The sequence below is a fragment of the Oratosquilla oratoria genome, chromosome 8 (genome assembly GCF_046742065.1).
Source record: "Oratosquilla oratoria isolate Oo_2021 chromosome 8, ASM4674206v1, whole genome shotgun sequence".
NCBI lineage: Eukaryota > Metazoa > Arthropoda > Malacostraca > Stomatopoda > Squillidae > Oratosquilla > Oratosquilla oratoria.
Window position 1 is genome coordinate 63,491,979 of NC_134784.1, and position 23,695 is coordinate 63,515,673.

At 41.1% G+C, this 23,695-nt stretch overlaps 1 protein-coding gene across 2 annotated transcripts in view; it reads right to left on the bottom strand.

Annotated features, from left to right (window-relative positions):
• Positions 1-236: 236 nt before the first annotated feature.
• The window catches only part of LOC143027783 (lipoyl amidotransferase LIPT1, mitochondrial-like), an 82,185-nt gene continuing 58,726 nt past the window's right edge, over positions 237-23,695 (bottom strand). The window contains exons 2-6 of one of the 2 annotated variants that reach the window (XM_076189333.1): positions 19,010-19,118; positions 10,599-10,706; positions 10,117-10,306; positions 7,929-8,059; positions 237-1,824 (exon numbers count right to left, since the gene is read on the bottom strand). In XM_076189333.1, coding sequence (XP_076045448.1) covers positions 1,648-1,824; positions 7,929-8,059; positions 10,117-10,306; positions 10,599-10,706; positions 19,010-19,118 — 715 coding nt within the window. In that variant the 3' untranslated portion in view covers positions 237-1,647. Of the gene's footprint in view, positions 1,825-3,636; positions 4,006-7,928; positions 8,060-10,116; positions 10,307-10,598; positions 10,707-19,009; positions 19,119-23,695 lie in introns of those variants that run through there. The other variant, XM_076189332.1, reaches the window with a different exon arrangement.

Below are 23,695 nucleotides of genomic sequence, written 5' to 3' on the forward strand. Positions count from 1 at the left end.
GGGTGGTGAACATTTAGATCACTCATGAGTATGTTGTTTGTTAAGAATTGAAAGTTTGGAATAAAGTGATAAATCCAGTTTTCCCATCCTCCAATACTGTACAAACCTGAGCACTGGTCCAAAGTTGTTACAGTTCATATTACCAGGTCCCAAGTCTTGCTGGGCAACAGAAATTAGATACACTATCAATCTGTTTAATCTTCTGTCATGAAATTTGATGGGTAAGGAAATAATACTAAAAATTTAATATTTATTTGTTGATAACTGCACACCAATATGGCAGCTCAAATTAAATAGCACCAGCTTGGGTAAATGCAGCTTAAATCTGATGCATATTACAAACACCAGCTCCATAGCTTTCAGCAAATATATGGAAGCTTCTGAAGCCAAAGCCACAAACCAAAGCAAAGAATAGAAAGGTAAATAATTAAAGAACTAACAACATAATCCACTTATAAAAGGCAATATTTGGACCTTAAAAAAAAAGAAAAAAGAAAGAAAAGATACAGGAGATTCAAAGAGCTAGTAGTTGGAGGAATCATAATATACATTTAATGTAAAAATCCAATACTCTCAAGTCTTTCCATACCTTGTAATTATTGTCATCAATATGGAAACCATCTGTTATGAACAGATTACTATTTCTCCCCATTACCTCTTAGTCTTAAATGTCTATTACCCTAAAATAAAAAGTTCCTTCAAAATCTGGAATTCCTTCACCATAGCCCCTCAAGGACACTTTTCTGCATTTGAATTCCGGCAGCACAAAGTAATTTCAAAACAAGAATAGTATTCCAGGACCAATTATGTAGTCCCAGGGAATGAGCACTGATAACCTTCATCCATCATTACCTACTTCCCATCAACATCACCTGTAGGTGTAACCCTTATGTGCCAGCATTCTGCAAAACTAGCCACAACAATTAGCCAATTTACAATGGTACACAGGTTGTTTACACTAATATAGCAATCACCATTCATTAAAATTTTACAAACTTCACATATTCCTATTTACATAAAAACATATGTAAGACTAACTTTAAAATTCCCTTTACCACTCCTTGATTATATCACTTCTCATATTATGATTGTATCAATTGTTACCATATTATAAAACATATGTTCATGCACATCATATTTTCTATTAAATCATCTACAACTTTACTTCAATAAAAATTTTGTATACACAAGTAGCTAACTTAAAAATGTCCTCAGTTTCATTGCTGGAAACTAAAATTGCCCTTAAGGGGTAAAATTGATCTTTAACCCATTCAACTCCGATGACAAGATGTCTTGTCATTTGGTCAAATAAAACAAAAAATCATAAAACACCAAAATGTTTGATCAAACACCAGAAAAATATGACGTCAATCCTCGCTTCGCTCGCAGCGAAGCGAGGATTGACGTCATATTTTTCTGGTGTTTTATGATTTTTTGTTTTATTTGACCAAATGACAAGACATCTTGTCATCGGAGTTGAATGGGTTAATGTAGGAGAAATAAAAATGGCACTTGTCAAACATGTGCTAACCAAATTTCTTGTCTCTATCCTATGTAAAAAGTAGTTTCATATACTGATTATACAACTTTTCCATAATTCCTTGTCAGTATCTAGATACTAGTCCAGCTCAGTCACTCTATACTCAATCAGAATGCCCTCACTTTTCGAAGCTCGACAGGCAATCGTAAGCGATTTTCAAGTTCTTCAAATACAGCAGAAGAGTAGCGTGAGCCCTTGATGGAAGATCCAATGTCTTGAATAATCTCTACAGTTTCAGAACAAGTTCCTTCAGCTTTGACTTCTTCAATGATACCATGGTAAGACTGGAAAGAGGAAGTTATGCAATATCTGAGCATTTGGCAGAAAAGAAGACTGAACATGAATATTCTAACTTTGTCATTACTGGTCTCTCTTGCATCTCCTTCACCACAGAACAGAAATGAATTGTGATGCCTAGTATAGTCTTAATTACTAAACTACTGTGGAAACTTTCATGTGTATCAAGCACTAAGGTATTGAATGCAGTTATATGAATTCAATACCTGTGGGATTTTCCCCCACACCTTGGGAAAGGGGGTGTCAACCTTATGGTCCAGAGCCACACATATTTGATCAATACTTCTGATGTGCTAGCTTTATCACTCATTACTCTGTCATACAATGTTTTTTCCCTTTGTACAAATCATATTGCTATCAACTGGATTGCCTTTTTTGTTCTGGTCTGTTATCCACACATATAAAGCAGATTCCATCTTAGATATAGCACTGCTTCTTACCTGCGACACTTGCCTAACAGAAAGAGGAGCAGTAGCTGCCAGTGCTGCCCTAATGTTCACCTCGTTTTTCTTTATTGAACACACTGTGCTCTCATTTACATTAAATAGCTTTCCAACAACAGATTTGCTCATATTACTCGCCCTACACTTGTCTAGCAACTTCACTCTCTCCTAATTCATCACTTTCTTTAACCACTTCCATACTGTGATGCCTACGTAGGCGGCATGAGGAGCAAGTGGGTACTCAATGATGCCGACGTCACCATCTTGATTATATTTATTGTAGTCGTACCTACGTAATTTCCATTCTCTCTAAACTGGCTTCATCAATTTTCTATGGTTATCAAAATACACGGGTGAAAGAGAACGAACAATTGAGCACTGACTATTTTTTATAATGCGATTATTATGACGCAACAACGCACGTCGGGCAGCTAATGCTGCCAGATGTGCGATGTGCCCCGGAGTGAAGAGGTTTATCATTTCAGAGTACTGTAGACTCATTACAACAGGTTGCTGCTCACTTGAGAGCCATAGTTCACCACACACACACGTGAACTGGAGGACACACAAAGTTATAGCAATCACTTCAAGCTGACTGAACTGCCGCCTGGACAAACAAGACAATGATTGAGACAGAGTGGCAGAGTGGCAGACTGGCGGGCTGACGGTGGAGGGGATGAGCGAGGTAGTGACATGGTGATAGGCTGCTTTGTTATTTTTTCACATTAATTTTGGTGACACACTGGTGGGCTGATGATGGGGGGAATGAGGGAGGGAGGGAGGGTAGTGATGCAGTGATAGGCTGCTTTGTTATTTTTTCGCATGAATTTTAGTAAATATGTTTGTGTTGCTGGAAACTCACGAATGTGCGAACCTCACGAAAGTGGAACTCACAAATGTTGAGGGCCTACTGTGTCTTCTTTTTTGTCATTTTAAGAATTTCATACATTAACAAAGAGAATAACTCACTTAACAACAAATGTGCTTAATAATGGGGTTGCTGGAACAGAACCCCATTGTTAAATGAGGAGTACCTGTAGTGTTGTCCCTCCTTTCTGTTGCCTCCTCAGGTCTATCCTTTGCCATTTCTAAGTCTCCACCCATTTTTTTTTCCTATGTCTCTTGTGGTGATGGTGGTATGTTTGCATTGGTGGAAGTGGTGGCAGTGATGGTTACGTTGGTGGAGCTGATGGCAGTGGTGGAGCTGGTGGTAGTGGTGGTGTTTGTGGTGATTGCAGTAATTGCAGTGGTAGCAGTGGTGGTGTTGGCAGTGGTGGTGGCAGTGATGAGTAGTAGTGGTGGTGGAAGTGATGGTTGTGGTGTATGGCAACAGTGATAGTGACAGTGGTGGTGGCAGTGATGGTGTTGGTGATTTGACAGTGATGTTTGTGATAATGGTGGTGGAGATGGTTGCAGTGGTAATGGTGGTAGCTGTGATAGTTGTGGGGGTGGTGATGGTGACAGGTGCATTGGTGGTCATGGTTATGGTGATGGTTGTGATGGTTGTGATGATGGTTGTGATGGTTGTGGTGATGGTGGTTGTTGCAGTGGTGGTTGCAGTGGTGGTGGTGGTTGCAGCGGTGGTGGTGGTTGCAGTGGTGGTGGTGGTTGCAGTGGTGGTGGTGGTTGCAGTGGTGGTGGTGGTTGCAGTGGTGATGGTTCCAGTGGTGGTGGTGGTTGCAGTGGTGGTTGTGGTGGCTGCAATGATGATGGCTGCAGTGGTGGCTGTGATGGTTGCAGAATTGATGGTTGTAGTAGTGGTGATGGTTGTAGTGGTGGTGATAGTTGTGGTAGTGATGGTGGTGATGGTTGCAGTAGTGGTGGTGGTGATGGTTGCAGTAGTGGTGGTGGTGATGGTTGCAGTAGTGGTGGTGGTGGTGATGGTTGAGGTGGTAGTGGTGATAGTTGCAGTAAAGGTGGTGGTGATGGCAGTTGTAGTGGCGGTGGTGACAGTTGCGGTAATGGTGGTGGTGATGGTTATGGTGGTGGTGGTGGTGATGGTTATGGTGGCAGTGATGGTTGTGGTAGTGGTGGTGGAGATGGTTGCAATAATGGTGGTGGTGATGGTTGTGGTAGTGGAGATTGTGGTAGTGGAGATGGTGTTAGTTGTGGTGGTGGTGGTGCTAGTGTTAATTCCAGTGGTGATGGTGGCAGTGGCAGTTGTGGTAGTGGTAGTTGCAGTGGTTATACTTTACATGTATACATACATATACCAAGTGCTTTTTTCGCCCCTTACAAGAGAGGTAGTCAAAGTCAAACGGCATAAATCCACTCCCACCCATATCATCCCCACATACTCCACTCCCGTTCACCACCCCCTCCCACTTTTCTTGATTCCTCCTGGATGACGGGACATCCCTGCATCTCGCTCACTGCCCTATGTCAGAAGCAATGCAACAAGACAGCAAGGCCTCTTCATTTCATCAGCTACCTCCCCTCTCAGTCCTCTTGTGTAGAAAAAGAGAGGACAGGGAGAAATCCCTTCAGGCTGCATCAAAATATCCTTCAATCATACTACCTAATGCCCCTGCATCCTTTAGCCACTCCCTTCTATGCATCACAGCATCATCCATACACAACCACTCTCCACTCACCCCTATCTTCTGTCTTCTCCCCTCCTCCAACAGACATATCCTTCCCTCCCAATGCCCCACCTCACCCCATCCATCCATATCATCTTTAGTTGCCCCTTTTGTTCACTCCATCCACCTCTGCCCTCCACAATTCTTTTACCAATCCCTCCTCACTTATTCTTTCCATGTATCCAAACCATCCCAATACTCTTTCATCAACCCTATCTCCCAACTCCTTTTCCACCCCTGCTCTCCTCCTCACCTCGTGTCTCACTATCTACCCTAGTAACCCCTATCATACTTCTCAGACATTTCATCTCAAATACATTTAAACTCTTTCTTTCCCTCTTATGTTCCATGTTTCTGTCCATACAGTGCTGTTGGCACAATCACTCCTTCACACAAACTCCTCTTAGCATCCATTCACAAATGTCTATTTCTCATTACATTTTTTAATCACCCAAGGCATTTACTTCTCTCAATCTACATTCTACATCCACCTCCACTCCTCCCTTTCCTGCCACATTCACGCCCAAGTATCTAAAGCTATCCACTTCCTCCAGCCTCTCTCCCTTGAACTCTTCCAATTTGCTGCCATCCTCTCCTCTTGTACATCTCATAACCTTCTTTTATTCATATTTATCTTCAACTTCCTTCTTTTGCACACCTCAAACTACACCAATAACTTTCTTAATCCCTCCTCTGATCCTGCTACAAGCATATTTGCCATTTTTCTCCTTTTTCTTTTAACCATCTCCAATCCCTGGCCCATTACCCTTGCATTTACCTCTCATACCACCCCATTTATGTATACACTGAACAGCCATAGCAACATGACACACATCCCTGGTGAAGACCCACCTTTACCTCAAACCACCCACTCTCTCCATTTCTAATTCTAACACAAGCTCTACTACTCTCGTAAAAACACTTGATTGTTCTTAACAGCTGTCCTCCTATCCCATATATCTGCAATACCTCCCACAGTGCCTTCCTGTCTACCCTGTCATAAGCTTTTTCCAAATCCATAAGATCCAAAAAACACTGTTCCCCATCAATTACTCCCTGTTCCTCTCCTGACCCTCTCAATCAAAACCTTCCCATAAGCCTTCCCAACTACAGTCAACAGACAGATCCCTCTGAAACTACACTAACACTTGTCTCCTTTTCCCTTGTAAAGCAGAACTATACAGGCACTTCTCCAGTACTCTAACCTCTTTTAGACAAGCACTGAATTACCTCATCAGCCAGTCCACCACCACTGTACCTCCCTTCTTTAGACACTCCGTATGACACCCATCTAACCCAGGTGCCTTATCTGCTCTCATCATTTTAATGACTGCTTTCACTTTTCTTATTTCTCTTCCATTTTCCTCATTCATCACTGTCATTTTCTTAGTGCCTTCCACTGCAACCACCTTTCTCTCCTTGAATCATCCTCATTCCTCCTCCACTCCTAGTTCTACTATCCTTCACTCTCTCCCACTCTTCTCTCAGCTTCTTCTTGTACTCCTCCTCCTTTTCTTTCTCATTTAATCACTTGGGTACAATGATGCCTACATAGGCATCATCAGGTGCAAGTGGGTATACGAAGATGCCAGTGTCGGTGTCTTGATTATATATATATATTTTTGTAGTTGTACACGAGTTACCTCCAGATTCTGTGAACTGATCTAATAAAGTTTTCTGTGTTTATTATTATTCAGAGTAAAAGAGAATGAGTAGTACAGCAGTGACTTTATATTTTATAATGAGAAGTGTGATACAAATTACATATGGGAGCCGATGCTGCGCACAAGAATTTGAGTTGTACTGAAATTGTTAAGCAGTTTACTCCAAGCACCTCCCTACTTTGTCCTTTTCCTCTTTTTCCATCTATACTCCACTCTCAACTTACCTTCCACCTAAAAGTTATCTGATATTCCCCCACTTTCTCCCCTAAAAACATATACATCCAAAACACTTCCTATTCTTCTCCTGGTTACCACTATATAGTCCATTAAACCCATAACTACCACCCTTCCATCCACCACCCTCTCCATGTGTACTTATGTTTGACTTTCTTCCTAAACACTGTGTTAGCTATCATCACCTCTTTCTGGACACATCTCCATCATCTCTCTACTACACTTTTTTCCTGGCACGCCACATGTCCCTACCACTATCTATTGGTTCATCTCCTACCCTAGCTTTGAGATCTCCCAATACCACTATATTAACATCTCCCTAAATCCTCTATACACTTATTTAAATCTATCCAAAAAAAAATTCTCTTTTTCTCTACACTCCTCACTACCAGGCCCATATGCACTTACAAAGACCCACATCTCCCTTCCCAGTTTCACCTTCATCCACAGTAACTTTGAAGAAACCTCCTACTCCAACACATAATTACCTATCTCTTCACTTACTAATATAGCCACCCCTTCTCTCCCTAATCCTCTCTTCACTCCTGACACCCTCCCAAACTCAAACTTGCCCCTCCCTTTCACTCAATGCCAACATATCCATCACAAACATACTGCCTATCTCTTCCCTTTTACCCTCATCTGTACCACATCTACACACATTAAAAGACCCAAAACTTAGGGTTCTGGTTTGAAAACTCCTCCCAGACCCTCTTATGCCTTTTCTCTTTTTTAGGAATGTCCCCTTTGGGGCTACAGAGAGTAGAGTGCCTAGTCCTATCCCCATCCTGTTTTTGTTAGCTTTTACGATTCAAGTGGGAACACTCTGAGGCAGTATTCTTTCTCCCCTATCACAGGGTTTGGCAAAAAATGAAATGTATATTCATAGAAGTGATACAGGACAGTATTAAGAGTGGGGGGACAGCATAACGGTGACAGTTGCATTATAATAATGTAGCACCATTTCTTTATGAATAGATATTTCCTCCATCACAGACAAAATGATGTGTGGCTCTTGTCTGTAGAGGCTCCCCCATATAGACCCTACAGTATCAGCTGCATGCTACTGAACAGATTCTAACCTCATAACAACATGGAGCCAATACCCCAGAAGGGGTTATATCTCAAATTAATTAATTTGCAACAATACTTTAATCAGATATCTCACCTGCACAGAGACCAGGACATCTCCACCAGAAAGGCTCTCAGGAAGGTGAAGACGACGTGTAACAGTGAAACGAGGTGTTTTACCATACAAGAACTGCCAAGACTCCATCTCTGCTTTGATGCCACCCAGACCTGGAGAACAAGGATCAATTAGTCTTTGATGTTGATTTGTACACTTCATCATGCCAGATAACTATCAATTTTTAATTAGTTTATCTCTAGATATCTTTATATAAATCACTTAAACTTTCAAATTATCAACAGAAATAGAATTATGGCAATGAAAATAATTCATGAAGAGATTAATAAAAAAAATCTATTGCCTTGGTTATCTTTAAATGGATACACATGCCCTGAAGTCAATCAAAAAGACTGTTGCTGTCTGGAAGTAACAATTAAAACACAAATACCAAGTGTTTTGTGTCTTCTGTGTGGTGGTTTCATATAAGTCAATTGGTGTCTTGCCAGGATAATTCTGTGTTGAAACTGTTCTAATATGGGCAATGACCTGAACATAAGTGTGTCAGCATAAATCTTGCTTGTCTTTGGAGCGATTTCTTCATGAGTTGATATTTACGGTAAAGTGTAGAATGTATCAGTCTTTTAGAGAGAGCTTCTGTGATGATGATAATGTGTACATGTTCTTGTATGGATGTACTGTGGGGGTATTGTTAGATATTTGAGCAGAATATTGCTTGGGGTCTTTGTTGCATTAAATAGGCTGTCCATGTAATGTAATGTGACATGGAGTGGACAGGTTTGAGGCCTCATTCAAAACTATGTGCCTATCATTCTCACTTGCTGTTTTATGAGAAAGGGTTTGATTTCTGAGTTTAAATACAGCCAATAAGCATTCGTATGGCTTTATTTTGCATTTGTATGCCATCTTGTTTTCTTTATGAAATATCCCTCAAACCCACCCACCTCCCTCATCATATCACCCAAACAGCCCATTAAACACAAGTCCAGCAGTGTTCTACTCAAAATATCTACAATAACCTGCTCCTAGTATCTCTCAATATATCAATACAAAAGCACACTCAGATTATAATACAAATACTATATAACAGACTGCCAGTCATTTAATCAAATCCCCAGAAATCATAAAAAATAATAATAATAAAAACAAAAAATAAAATAAAATACATACATACACCAATGGCTTTTTCCTCCATACAAAGGAGGTAGCCAAAGAAAGGCATAAATCCACTCCCACCCATTTCATCTCCACATACTCCACTCCCATTGACCATCCCTCCCTCCCTCCCTCTCTTCTTGGCTCCTCCTGGATGATGGGTCATCCCTGCATCTCACCCACTACCCCGAGTCAGAAATAATGCAGCAAGACAAAGCACATCCACAGCAAGGCTGCTTCATTTAATCAGCGACCCCCACCCTCTGTCCCCTCGTACAGAAAAAGAAAGGATGGGGGCAAATCCCTTCGAGCTGCATCAAAATATAATTCCTATATACTCCCTCACCCCACCCATCTCCCACCCACTCCTTTCCATGCATCCCCTTTCCTTCCTCAAGAGACATTCCTTTCTTTCCCAATGCCCCTTTTACACCAACAATCCATCTCATCCTTGGTCATCCCCTCAAGTTCCCTCCTTCCACCTCTGCTTTCCACACCTCTTTACTAATCTCTCTTCACCCATTCTTTCCATGTGTCCAAACCATCCCAATACTCTTTTGTCAACCCTATCTCCCAACTCCCTTTCCACCCCTACTCCCCCCTCACCTCCTTGTTTTTCACTCTATCCAGCCTAGTAACCCCTACCATACTTATCAGACATTTTATCTCAAACACATTTAAACTCTCCCTCTCTTATGTTCCATGTTTTTGCCCCATACAGTGCTGTCAGCACAATCAATCCCTTCATACAATCTCCTCTTAGCATTCATTTCCCTCCCCCCCCCCCAAAAAAAAGTAAATAAATAAAGCAATAATTGTAATGGTCACTACCCTGCATTAAATATGCCAATACAGAATCAGACTGGCAACAGACTTCAATTGCCCTTCACCACTTTTTCCAGACAGCAACATCTCTTGAGTGATTTATGGGCTGAACCAATAAATGTTTGGTTTCCAGGGGGCTGCTGGTCTTGTAAGAGAGAACAAGGGCAATGGACCAGTTCACTGAGCTAGGTTACGATAATCATCACAAATCTTCAACACCACTTCTTACCTGGGAACCAATCATCACTTGGGTTGATAAGGGTAAATCCAAGAGAGCACTGACTTCTTTCCATGACTCCCATCTCCAGGTACTTCTTTCCCACACTTTCCAGAAGCTTTTCAACACTCAAGTCTTCATTCAATGCCTTCAAATTTTGCACTGGTGATGGAATGCTTACAGTGGCCTTGGATGTGATAGACTGTCAAAGTGAAACATTAAGATTAGTAAAAAGTTTGAAAAATATCAAGGGGTTTCACATATATTTTGTTTATTGATCACAATAACAAGTTTCATGTGTCAAAATAATCTAAATTGAGGTACTGATCTGACCACAAATTGAACCTGTCTTAGGGTGTAACACCTTTTCATCAATTTATGCCACCAAATTTAGCTTTTACGATAATTATATGATAGCTACCCTGCAGCGGAACTGTGTAACATTTTACCATTATCAACACAAAGAGATTATACAATACTAAACACTTGCTAACCTTGTCCCCCTGGAGAGCCAGCTTAAGTTGATTACTGTCTGCATCCACTAAAACTGTGCAGTGGTGATATGCAGTCTTTCTTCCAAGCTTAGCTGCTGTGCCAGAAACCTGAAATAATAAAACAAATTAAAACACCACAAATCCCCAAGGTTAACCTCCCCTTTTATAAGGGAGTGGCAGAATTAATATTCTTTTTCATCCTCATAATGAGAGAAGAGTCTCATCCCCTCATTCTGCTAATCTTTGCCACCTATTACAAAATAATTGCTGGTACAGGATGAAAATCAACAAAAGATTGTAAAAAAATTGATAAATCAAACTTGTTTATTATTATTATTTTTTTTTATTATTATAGGTTTATTCAACAATATTAAATACAATTAGACATACATATATACATTTTTTTTTTTACAAAATTGGTAGTTTGAAAGATGTCAGGAAGCACAGCTTTCCACATAAAAATGTAGATTTGTGGATCAGGTTGGATGAAAACATAATCAAAGCCAACACTATAAATGAAAGTTTTTTCACAACAAGATCTGTGTGAAGGACTGAAAACCACTAACAGCTACTGTGGGGCTGCAGGTTTTCCCCTTGGTGAAACTAAAGGCAATGATTATTACTATAAATATTATGACAGACTTAAAGTGGACAGAGAATGACCAGTTCCACAAACTACATATTTCAATACTGCTAACATTTCATCCATTAGGATACAGCACCTTAAAAAATATACAAATAAATAAATAAAAATAAATATATACATATATATAGCACAGGTTTTTTCCCCTTACAAGGGAGGTAGCTAAAGTCAAAAGGCATAAATCCACTCCCACCCATTTCATCCCCACATAATCCACGCCCATTCACCACCCCTCCCTCCCTCTTTTCTTGGCTCCTTCATCTCACCCACTGCCCTGGGTCAGAAGCAATGCAGCAAAACAAGACATACACAGCAAGGCCACTTCATTTAGTTGGTGACCCCCTTTCCTTCCCCTTATGCAGAAAGAGAGAGAATGGGGAAAAATCACTTCAGTCTGCATCAAAATAACATTCACACATACCCCCCTCCTTCCATGCATCACAGCATCATCCATACAAACCATTCTCCACTCACCCCTATCTTCCATCTTCTCCCTTCCTCCCTCAAGAGACATTCCCCCTCTTTCCCAATGCCCCTTTTACTTCACCCATCCATCTCATCCTTGGTTGACCCCTCATGTTAATTCCATCCACCTCTGCTTCTACACATCTTTTACTAATCTTTCTTCACTCATTCTATCCATGTGTTCAAACCATCCCAATTATCTTTCATCAACCCTATTTCCCGACTCCTTTTCCACCCCCGCTCTCCTCCTCACCTAGTTTCACACTCTATCCAGCCTAGTAACCCCTATCATACTTCTCAGACATTTCATTTCGAACATATTTAAACTCTCTCTTCCCCTCTTCTGTTCCATGTTTCTGCCCCATACAGTGCTGTCAGTACAATCACTTCTTCATATAATCTCCTCTTAGCATGCATTCCCAAATGTGTTTCTCATTACACTTTTTAATCACCCAAAACATTTACTTGCGTCTCATCCTACATTCTTCCTCCACCTCCACTCCCTTACCCGCCACATTCGCCCCAAGTATCTAAAGCTATCCACTTCCTCCAGCCTCTCTCCCTTGATACTTCCAATTTGCTGCCATCCTCTCCTCTTGTACATCTCATCACCTTACTTTTACCCACATTTATCTTCAACTTCCTTCTTTCACACATCTTCCCAAACTCTATCACTAACTTCCTTAATCCTTCCTCTGATCCTGTTACAAGCTGTGTCATCAATAAACAACAACAGGCTTATCTCCCATTTTTCTCCATTTTCTTTAACCATCTGCAACCCCTGGCCCATTACCCTTGCATTTACCTCTTGCACCACCCCAAAAAGTAAATAAATACATAAAACTATATAAAAAAATTACCCATACCATTTTCCCTTGACCTACTCACTACTTTTGTATACAGTGGAGGTTTTCCATGTTTTAAAGTGGTGTGGTGTCACTTTCTCTCATGACTCAACAGGGAAGTGAAAACTGATATCAAAGGATGTGACTGGAACAATCCCATGGAGGAAGGAGGTAATATGTTATGAAGGCAATAATCAGAAAATACTGTGAAGGAAGAAAAGGTATTAATAAAGATGACAACTGTTGCCTCACTATAATAGTCCTCAGACCCTCCCATAGATCTTTCTAGGAAGAAATGTTACTGTTGTCTGTATTGCAATGGTGGTTTATGGGTTTAGCTTGGAGCATGCATACATACATACATATACCAAAGGTTTTTCTCCCTACACAGGGGGTAGCCAAAAAGAAAAAAGCACAGAAACCACTCCCACCTGTTCCATTTCCTATATATTCCACTCCCCTCCCCTCCCTCCCCCCTATCTTGGCACCTCCTGGATGACAGGTCATCCCTGTATCCTGTCCACTGCCCTGGGTCAGAAGCAGTGTCGCAAGACACAGCACATCCACAGCAAGGCCACTTCAAAAAATCGGCGACCCCCCCCCCCTCTCCGTCCCCCCATGCAGAAAAGGAGAAGACGGGGAGAAATCCCTTCGGGCTGCGTCAATATTTTTCTCACACATACTTCCTCACCCCCATCCCCACCCACTCCCCCTCATGCATCACAGCGCATCATCTATACACAACCCTTCTCCATTCACCCCTATCTTCTGTCCTCTCCTGTCCTTCCTCCACAGACATTCCTCTCTTTTGTAATGCCCCTTTCACACCATCCATCCATCTCATCCTAGGATGTCCCCTCATATTCACTCCTTCCACCTCTGCCTTCCACACTTCTTTTACTAATCTTTCTTCACTCATTCTTTCCATGTGTCCAAACCATATGAACTTTTAATCTGTTCTAGGAGTTGATGCATCTATGTCAAAAACTGTCTTGACATCTTCCAGATGTGATGTCTTCAACTTGTTGACCTGAACTATGTATTTACCTAGTTGTATTATACAGGAAGGGGAGCTATGCTTGTGGTGACCTGTTTTTGTATCTCGCAAGATCAAGTTTGTTCTTTAATTCTGTAAATGGTCAACAAATCACCTCTTTCTCTTCTCTGTTCCAGTGTTGATAGATGTAATTTCTCCAATCTTTGTTCGTATGTCAAATTTGATAGTGTAGGTGCCATTTTTGTTGCTGCTCTTTGAATTCTTTCTAATTTCTTTATGTTTTTTTTGTGCTGGGTGCCTATATTGTTGCAGCATACTCTAGTTTAGGTCTTATTAATGCAACCACAATTTTCTTTACCATTTCTTCATCCATGTAGTCGAAGGCAATTTTCATTGATCTTAATAATTTAAAAGTCTCTCCAACTAATTTATTAACATGTTTATCAAGGTATTAACTCACTTGAGATGATCACTCCCAGGTCCCTTTCTGAATCGACTTTTTGACTTCCTTGTTACCAATTTTATATTGACCTGATATTCTATTTTTGCTTTCTCCAAATTCCATTATACTACATTTCTTAATGTTAAAGTTCATTTCACACCTCTGACTCCATTCCCATATTTTGTCCAGGTCTTCTTGTAGCAATCTGGAATCTTCTTTTGTGCTTACTCTCTTGAGTAATTTGGCATCTTCAGCAAAGAAGTTCATGTAACACTTCACTCCCTCATCCATATCATTTATATATATGGCAAAATTTAAAGGAGCCAATACAGAGTCTTACAGGATGCCATTTATCACATCTTCCCAGTTCGAATTTTTGTCTCTAAGTACCACTCTCATTTTTCTCCCACTTAAGAAATCCTTCATCCATTCCTGTAGTTTACCTTGTATCCTTCCTATTATTTCAATTTTTCTTATTAACTTTTTATGTGGTACTTTGTCAAAAGTCTTCTGCAAGTCCAAGAAGGCACAATCTTTCTTGTTTTATCTCAATTAATCTCGAGTAAAAGCACATTAAGTTTGTGGTACACAATCTTCCACTTCTTAAGCCAAATTGTTTCAGGTTTAATATTTTATTCTCTTCCAAATGTTTGATCCATTTGTTTCTGATAAATTTATCACATATTTTTGCTACTGTACTTGTAAGGGATACTAGTCTGAAGTTTGTGGGAACTTCTTCATTTCCTCCTTTATATATTGGTACTATGTTTGCATCTTTCCAATCTTGCAGTACCTTTCCTTCTTTGAGTGAAAAGTCTATCATCTTGTATAATTTGTCCATCAGTTCATCTATACACTCTTTCATTATTCAATTTGCAATTCCATCCGGTCCAGGCGATTTCCTAACATCTAGGTTTTTTATTTGGTCTCATTTTTTTCTGTGTTACCTTCATTTCTTTCATTTTAGGGCATCTTTCTCATTGTCCATCTTCACAAATTTGTGAGTTCTCAATTGTAAAAACAGACCTGAAATGTTGGATCATAACTTCTGCCATTTCTGTGTCATCTACATGTACAGTATATATTCTTGACTTCCTTCACACAGTTTTACAATTTTGTGTTTGTCTTTCAATTTATCATTTACATATTTGTAAAAGAGTTTAAGTTGATCCTTACATTTGTCTATCTTTTCCATAGTTTCTTTTTTCTTTCCTGCTTATATTCATATATTCGTTCCTAAGTTTTATATATGTTTGCCATTTTGATGTTTTTTTCGTCTCTTTTCCATCTTTTCCAGGCTTTGTCTCTTGTATCTTTAGCCTCACTGCACCTTTTGTTCTACCAACACTTCATTTAAATCTTTTTTTGCCTCTTCTTTGGTACATATTTATCAATTCCTTCCTTGTACTTTTCTTTGAATATGTTCCATTTGTCTTCCATCTTTTCTTCCTCTTTGGAGAATTTATCCCAGTTTGTGTTTTGGAAAAATGTCCTTAGTTTTACAAAATCCAAAGGGAGGAGGGTGGAGGGAAGTGGAATATATAGGAAATGGAATGGGTGGGAGTGGTTTCTATGCCTTTTTCTTTTTGGCTACCCCCCGTGTAGGGGGAAAAAAGCCTTCGGTATATGTATGTATATGTACAAAATCCATTTTGTTGTACATTAATCTTCCTTCTCTATGTTTGTCATTCCTTCTTACATAGTTTTGTTCTTTTAGTTCAAACTCTATTAGTATATTGTCACTCTTTCCAATTGGTGTGTTATACTCCATTTTGTTCACGATATCCAGTTCAGAAGTTAATATTAAGTCTAGTTTTGACGGTATCTCATTGTTTCTATATCTAGTATTTTCCTTAACCCATTGTGTTAAGGTATATTCAATGGTCATACCCAGCAGAATGTTGCTCCAAAGTTCTTCTCCCCCAGTGATTGATTTGATTGATTAATTAGAGTGGGCAAAAGCCCGGCACAGGGTCGTTAGACCATTCGTGCCATGGGATAAAATAGATAACGAGGTTAAAGTATTAGATTCTAAAAATTAAAAAACTACAACGTTATTGTCTGACTAATTATTAAAATAATTACGAAATATATACGAAGCCTAGACATTAAGTAGCGAACTACAATAGAAGTAAGATTACCAATACATAGGTATGACACAGTTAAGATTAAATATAATAGAATAAATTAACGTCTTTTAAAAATCCTACAAGGGGTTGTATCATGGGTGTAGCACCAAGCATCTTACGGAGGTCAGGAGGGAGGCCCCACTTCCGCCGCCAAGGCTCGTAGTATCTGCACTCGAGCAGGAAATGACGAACGGAAAAGGGAGAGCCACACCTCTCGCAAGAAGGGGGAATCCGGGGAAGAGAGAATAAAAATTCGTGGGTTATCTTTGAAGGAGTGTCGTGGGTGGTGAGAATTTGAAGAATTAATTAGAGTGCCGCCCCCCGATGGGGGACGGCTTAAGTTGGCCATCATGGGGTTTACGAGATTCGCGTCCCATAGGAGTTTTTTGAGGTAAGGTCTTGGCTCTCTGGTCTCTTTCTTTCGGTCTTTGTTCTGGTGATTTAGAAGATGGATCGGAATTAGGAGGCGGTTGTTTCCTCGACGGATCTGGCGTGGTTTTGGTAGGGTGAGGCTGTGTAAGCTTTTTATTGGATTTGGGGGACACTGAGGGAGGAGGCTGAAGGGAGGTGTTGGAGGGCGCGGTCTTGGATGGGCGGTCGTTCGAGTCGCCGTCGGGCAGGGGTCGTTTCTGGGGAAGCTTCTTGCCGGAAAGGGCAGGGGGATGTTTAGGTAACTGCGGGAATGATGGAAGGTCCAAGAGCGAAGTTGTGGAGTTGCTTGGGCTCTTCATCATAACGTCTTGGGTGTCAGGAATCTCCCCATCCTGCACAGACGACGAGGTGGAAATGGATGTCATCTGGGGGAAGTCACTCATTGATGAAGAGTTTGCGCTAGATTGCGCCAATGGGGGCTGAGAGTACGATTGTCCCGAAGTGGGGGGCTTTTTTTCAAAGGATGGTGTGGGCGATCTATAGACCTTAGTTGAAGATTTTGATGACTTGCTAGGCTTAGTGTTGTTCTGGGGCAATTGTGACTTACTGGCTTCAGGGCGCTTCTTCGGTGATCCATCAGAAGACATTACGGGTCGAGAAGAAGGATTAACTGGATCCAGAGTGCCAAGATTGGGTGTATTTGTCAGATGTGGAGGGGGAGAATCAAGTATGAGATTACTGTCGGTGACGCGAGATATGACACGTTGGGAGGTCGACTGGTGTGAAGATTGAGAGGATTGTGCGGGGACAGTCGCGGCGGATGATGTGGTATCCGGATGTGATGATGAGGGAAGGAGCGACGGGTTACCCTTTACTGAAGCCTTCGTTGCCGATGCGTAAGACGTGGGGCGCTGACCCCCCCGTAGGATGGCTGCCGCACCGCGAAAGTTGGTTCGGTTATTGTACGCAGTTTCCGAGACCAGTCTTTGCCAGGAGTGTTCCTCACACTCCCTCGAGAATGTGCGGTGAGTGCCATTACAAGCAGCGCAGTTTGGCGCAAGATCGCAGCATTCACCCTCAGTGACGTGGGATGGTTTGGCGCAGTTGCGGCAGAGGGCAGGAGAACTACAGATCTTGGAGGAGTGACCGTACCGCAGGCAGCGGGTGCATGTCCTTGGCGATTGAACGTAGGACCTAACCGTACAGCGGTGGGGCCCAATCACGATCACGTCTGGGGGATTTGAGTTGGAGAACTTTAATATTATCAGCGGTGTTGGGACAAACTTTTGTTCTTCTGGGCTATACTTGGATACTACGTGGGCATCCAAGACGTTCTGGGGGCACATGTTAAGAAGGGTAGTGGTTGGAAGGCTACTAAGGGAAGAGTTAAAAATCTTACCCTTTGAGCCATTATAGTCATCATATGGAGAAATCTTGAGGATTCCGCTGCCATAAAAATCTCCGGACGTACCCTGGAGCATAAATCCCTGGTGGGGTTTTACCTTCACTAGGTAGGTGTTGCGACCAAAGCGCGTGAAGGTTTCTGGAGTGAGTGGAGGGTTGGCGATCATTTTGTTGATCATATTAAATACTAGGACATCGTTACTGCCCTCCTCGACAGTCACTAGGTTATACACGGGGGCTAAAGCATAGGGATGGGGACGTTCAGGGAGCTCGGGAGTAAGGTATGTATCATTAGGGACGAAGTCATCGTCTTGTTCTTCAATATTTGATATTTTTAGGATGGAACATTTCAAGGTCGAATCCGCGATTTTATTACCATTGAGGGCAACGCTGGCTGCAATGCATTCTGATGGAGCTAAGAAACGCACATAAAAGTTGTTATAATTTGACTTAACACGAAGAGAAATACGTTCGATAGTACCAAAAGGGGTAACTAGCTTCATGAGCTCGAAAAAGTTTAGGCGCCTTGGGGCATGTTCGATGCCAAGGAGTCTTTTATTCGGGGTAGACGACGCTGTCTTACCAGCTGCGTCAGCTGGAGCCGGATTTGGGGGGCCGGCCACCCCACTACAAGATTTTTTCATGATTGGCTGCCAGGGCCAGGTTGTAGTGAGGATAGGGAGGACGGCACCAGGCGGAGCCTCACGCCTGGGCTAGGACTTGGATCGTAATCCTACTGCACTGGCTTACCGTGCTGCAATGCAGGCGCCCTTCGAGGTGGCATGATACCCTGCCACCAACAAACCTATTGGCAGGGACGTATTACCGTAGGATGGGTGTAGCGCCGCTACTGAGAGGGGCGGTTGAAAGTTAGGTCGGAGGGAGGGGACAGCAAGCGGAAGAGAAGGAAAGAGTGGAAAAGGAAGTCTAAGAGGAAGCCCTGTGCGGGGAAACAAGAGCCCCGCCCGGGGATCGGCATTAGTCGCCTCTTACGACACGCAGCCGACGTGGCGGGGGCTATATTCTATACTACACCCCCTAGCCCCAGGGGGTTTCTCCCCCAGTGAACGTACCTTTCCAGGTTCCAAAAAATAAGAAAGACGTCTCTACTCACCTTCTGTCCATTGACGACAAGGTCGTCGCGAGTGTTGATGTCTGCCTCGATGCCGAAGTCCCGTCGGAGAGCTTCGCCGACAACCTCCAGGTTCTGTCGTCGGTTGTAGCTGCAATTAAACAAATCCATTACCTCGATGTTGGATGATTTACCTAGTCATTTCTGCCAGCTGCAATTGATGTATAATTACAGTCCTTAAAATAGATAAATTTATAATAATAATAATAATAATAATAATAATAATAATAATAATAATAATTAATTATTATTATTATTATTAAAATGCTAAATAATAATGATACTTATGATGATATATAACAATTCACTATTTACTATCAATCTCGGCGGACTGGTGCATCAGCAGAGTAATTTCCCCTAATATTATCAAAAACTGGGATATTCTGGTGATAAACAATGGATCAATTTCGGTTCTGGATGTTTTATTCAGCTGAGAATCACCCCGTAGAATGATGGGGCTGCACAAGTTAGACAGGGTTCTCTTAACTGGAAATCTAAAATCTAAATCTCTCAAATATTCGGGAATAGACATCTTCCGAAAATATATCCATGAGCGTCTTTGATATTCAAGAACTTATAGATTGAATACATTTTCGTTTGGAAAATTGGATATTTCTAAAATCTAGGGATTTTTAATACAGACGACCCGAGCATTTCCATAAACATTCAATGTTTGGATGTATTTTTATACGATATATTCTAACATCAGCATTAGTGGAGAACTGATCGACATGACGTAGATTGGCTTATGTACAACGGCTACTACACGATAATTCGAATAAATATTCTTCCAAATGGCAGCAAATAAATGCAAGAATCATAAACAAAATATGCCTTACAAGACCTGCGAAACTTCAATATTAGAAGATCATTAAACACTATCTGAACTAGCAAATACTGTAGCGAGAGACCAGAAAAATACTGAAAGTTTGAATCACGTCCACATATGAAAACAGGAGACTGACCACTAGGCAGTTCCATGTCCCTTACCACTTGCCATCCCTACCCATAAAGTTTTATATCTTAAAACAACCAAATGTTTCAGCGCTCACTACGTGGTTACTAAGTCTATTCCCTTCATCACTGTTGGTAAACCAGTTCTTGCCTATTTCCTTCTTAAACCTAAATTATCCAACGACCGGAAAAACAAACACCTAAAAGATGTACCAAGACGTTCCCAGTAGATTTGAAATCGAGAAAAATTCGCAATAAGATTCTATAAAACAATTCTCTTTCAGAAGTACTATAACCACGACTTAAAACTATAAACGATGCAAAGATATAAGAACAGTAACTGTGTGAAGAGGCAGATATAATTGAACAAAACTCGACAGACAACTCCCTTCACGAAGGACAGCGAATATCGGAAGTAAGAATGGTACTTCCGCCATGGTTGGTAAAAATAAACGTTCACAATGCCGTAGATGAATCCTATCCAAAACTAATGCATCCTTTTCTCCAATCAATTATAACAAAGAAAAGTCAGTAAGATTCCAAACATCGACATGAACACACAAAGGTATTGTGACAATATTCTTCTTCACACAATACTACTGAGAAAAAATAAAAATAAACTAGGCGACAGGTCGACAGGTGTACGGGAAAAAATAAATAAATACTTAAATATAACCATACTGTCCCCTACATGCTCAACAAGACCCTAACTGTTGCTCACCTGAAACACCAAAACAAGATGACTTGCACGCTGATTTTATATTTGCTGCAATAGTACACATCACATAATCAACAAGATAAGCCTTAATCACGTGCACAGCCAGTGTCAAACTCGCTTTCTCATTCCAAAGTTCACCACAATTCTAAAGCAGCCCGACACACACAGTCAACACGCATGCCTGCTTGTCTGTGCTTGCCTCCCTGCCCACCTGCCTACGTCTGCCTGTCTGTTATTTTCATTATCATTCTTTTTTTTGGCGGACTGGAATTCGGGGGAAAATGAAGAGAAGCCACGCGAATGTTGAGAATTCATAGAGGAAGGAATGGAGTGAAAAAAGGTGGAGAACCAATGGGACCCACACGTGAGGTTATAATTTATAGCCGAATGTATCCAGACACGGACCCACGTGAGGATGCCATCACGTTGGTGAGGTTTCAGAGTAGCGCATGATAGTGAACAACCTCGTGCGAGTGGTTTCACGTGTGGGTACTCCATGTTAATAGAAAACCACGGGCTGGATCAATGCACATAATTATATCGTCGTCTTTCCTTATATGTCCAATACTTTGCACGATTGTTTTCGAGTTTGCTTGTGTATTTCCTTGAATCTTGATTGCGCGTCTAATTATATACAGCAGTGGTTTTAAAACTGTGTTCCCCGGAACCTCAGGGTTCCGTGAAGTTTCAAGGGTTCCGTGGCAAAAAAAAAAAAAAATTATCTATTTGAACAGGAATGAATAAAATGAAATATGGAAGCGATTAAATGTTTTGCATTTGAGGAAAGAGGAAGAGACGAGTGGACGACTATATACTGTGTGTGTTGGTGACGGTTAGTCTTGAATCTTTCAAGTTTGTCAAAAGCTTTTTTCTTAGAAGCGGTAACCCAAAGGAGACAGGAACGAACAGTGGAACACAACGAAGTATGTTATTATAAATATACAACACAGAACATGTTATTATAAATATACAACACAGAACATGTTATTATAAATATACAACACAGAACATAAGTATTAAGAATAATAATTATGTACATCTATATGGGGGTGGGTCCATCTATATTTGGTGAGGAGGTCATTGGGAGGTTTCGCCAAATACCAGCAAATGTGAAAGGGTTTCGTTAGATGGAATAGTTTGAGAACCACTGGTATACAGGAAAGGAGCTACCCTCATGGAGTCTTACCTGTTATTGGCTAATTGTATCAAGTTTTAAATTCATGCACGGAAAAAATTAGTTCGTATCCGAGAGAGAGAGAGAGAGAGAGAGAGAGAGAGAGAGAGAGAGAGAGAGAGAGAGAGAGAGAGAGAGAGAGAGAGAGAGAGAGAGAGTGTGTGTGTGTGTGTGTGTGTGTGTGTGTGTGTGTGTGTGTGTGTGTGTGTGTGTGTGTGTGTGTGTGTGTGTGTTTTATCGCGTCTCTAGACTTCTTCATTTTTCAGCAGGGGATCAAAGTCAATCAGTAGTCTTTGCTATCAAGTAATCGTTGATTTCCAAACCATCTTTATTAGCATATGTCACTTCTAATTTACTTACATTATTTCCTGTACAGACTTGTTCCCTTATCTTTTTCGATGCAATATCCTCAGTTTCTAAGCTTTGATTCTCTTTTTGTCATCACTGACAAAACTATCTTATTTTCACTTGTTCTTCCTCGGTCGTATCTCGTATCTCCCTATTCAGTTTTTTTTTTTTTTTTTTTTTTTTTTTTTTTTTTTTTTTTTTTTTTTTTTTTTTAGCTCCTGACCTTCTTACCTGAGTTTCTTTGCAACATTACTCCATTTGCCATGGCTTCAAACCCCATTTTATTTCTTTTATCGTACGTCCGCATTCCTTCATTACATTTACCCGAACTGAACATTTCATGTACACTGGAGTCAAATCTCATGATTGTTGAAGTAATTTCTCTAGTATCTTGCAGTTTGACTGTGTGCGTGCGTGTGAGTGCGCGTGCGCGCAAGCCTGTATCTATGCAGTGGTACATGTGCACGTGGACCTTTGTGTACAACATTCATCTGCATCTACACCTCTCGTTCAGGCAGGCCAACCTGCCTCAACTCCTGAGCCACGCGGCCCATAAAATTCAGCCAAGCACATACTAGTGGAAGAGCAAGTTCTTATATAAAGGCACGGGCGTTCAAAACAAGCATGGCGCCTTCATTTGACCTCGAGGACAAACTATGACGTCGTAATGTTATCTTAAAGATACAAATTCTCAGGGGTGAAAAACAGGAAGAAAAAAAGCCACTTCTTATCAAGGTCGTAAACAACAAAGGTCATTAAATCATGTAAATAAGAGAAATTATTCCGTCACCTTTGTCCTATGAGCTCAGACAGCCAAGGCCCAAATGGTAGAACAACACTATTCAGTCGCTTGCACACGCACCTACTGTCCCTAAGCTTTGTGGTGTGACAAGGCTTAGAATTACAGTAAGACTGAAATATTGATGGATGACCATACGGTTGTCTCAACCTAGTAAAACTAGCAAAAAGACACACACACACAGTATCGCTACGCTGCGAGTCACTACTTCAACTCTCGTGAGCGGGGAGTTGGGTACGTGTGTGTGGGTGTAAGGTCACAGCAGTACCCATAGATCAGTCATATATGACCTCTGAGCTCTCTTCCGGAAGGGAAATAGCTGTCGATCACGAGTCCAACACGAGATCCAAGACCATGGTGAATGGTGAATCACACACACTCACACGCAGACAAGGACGATCATGTGTCACAAACTTAATATGTTTCTATTCAAGGCTAACAGATGAAATACAAGAAAGATGGATGGGCTGATTGTGCATTTCTAGACATAAAAAAAACTTTTGATAAGGTGCCACAAAAGAAGTTGCTAAAGAAAATAGAAACTGCAGGAGGAATACAGGGCAAACTGATGAAGTGGATGGAAGACTTCTTGCATGAAAGAAAAATGAGAGTGGTGATAAGAGACAAACACTCTAATTGGGATGAAGTGATAAGTGAAGTTCCACAAGGAACAGT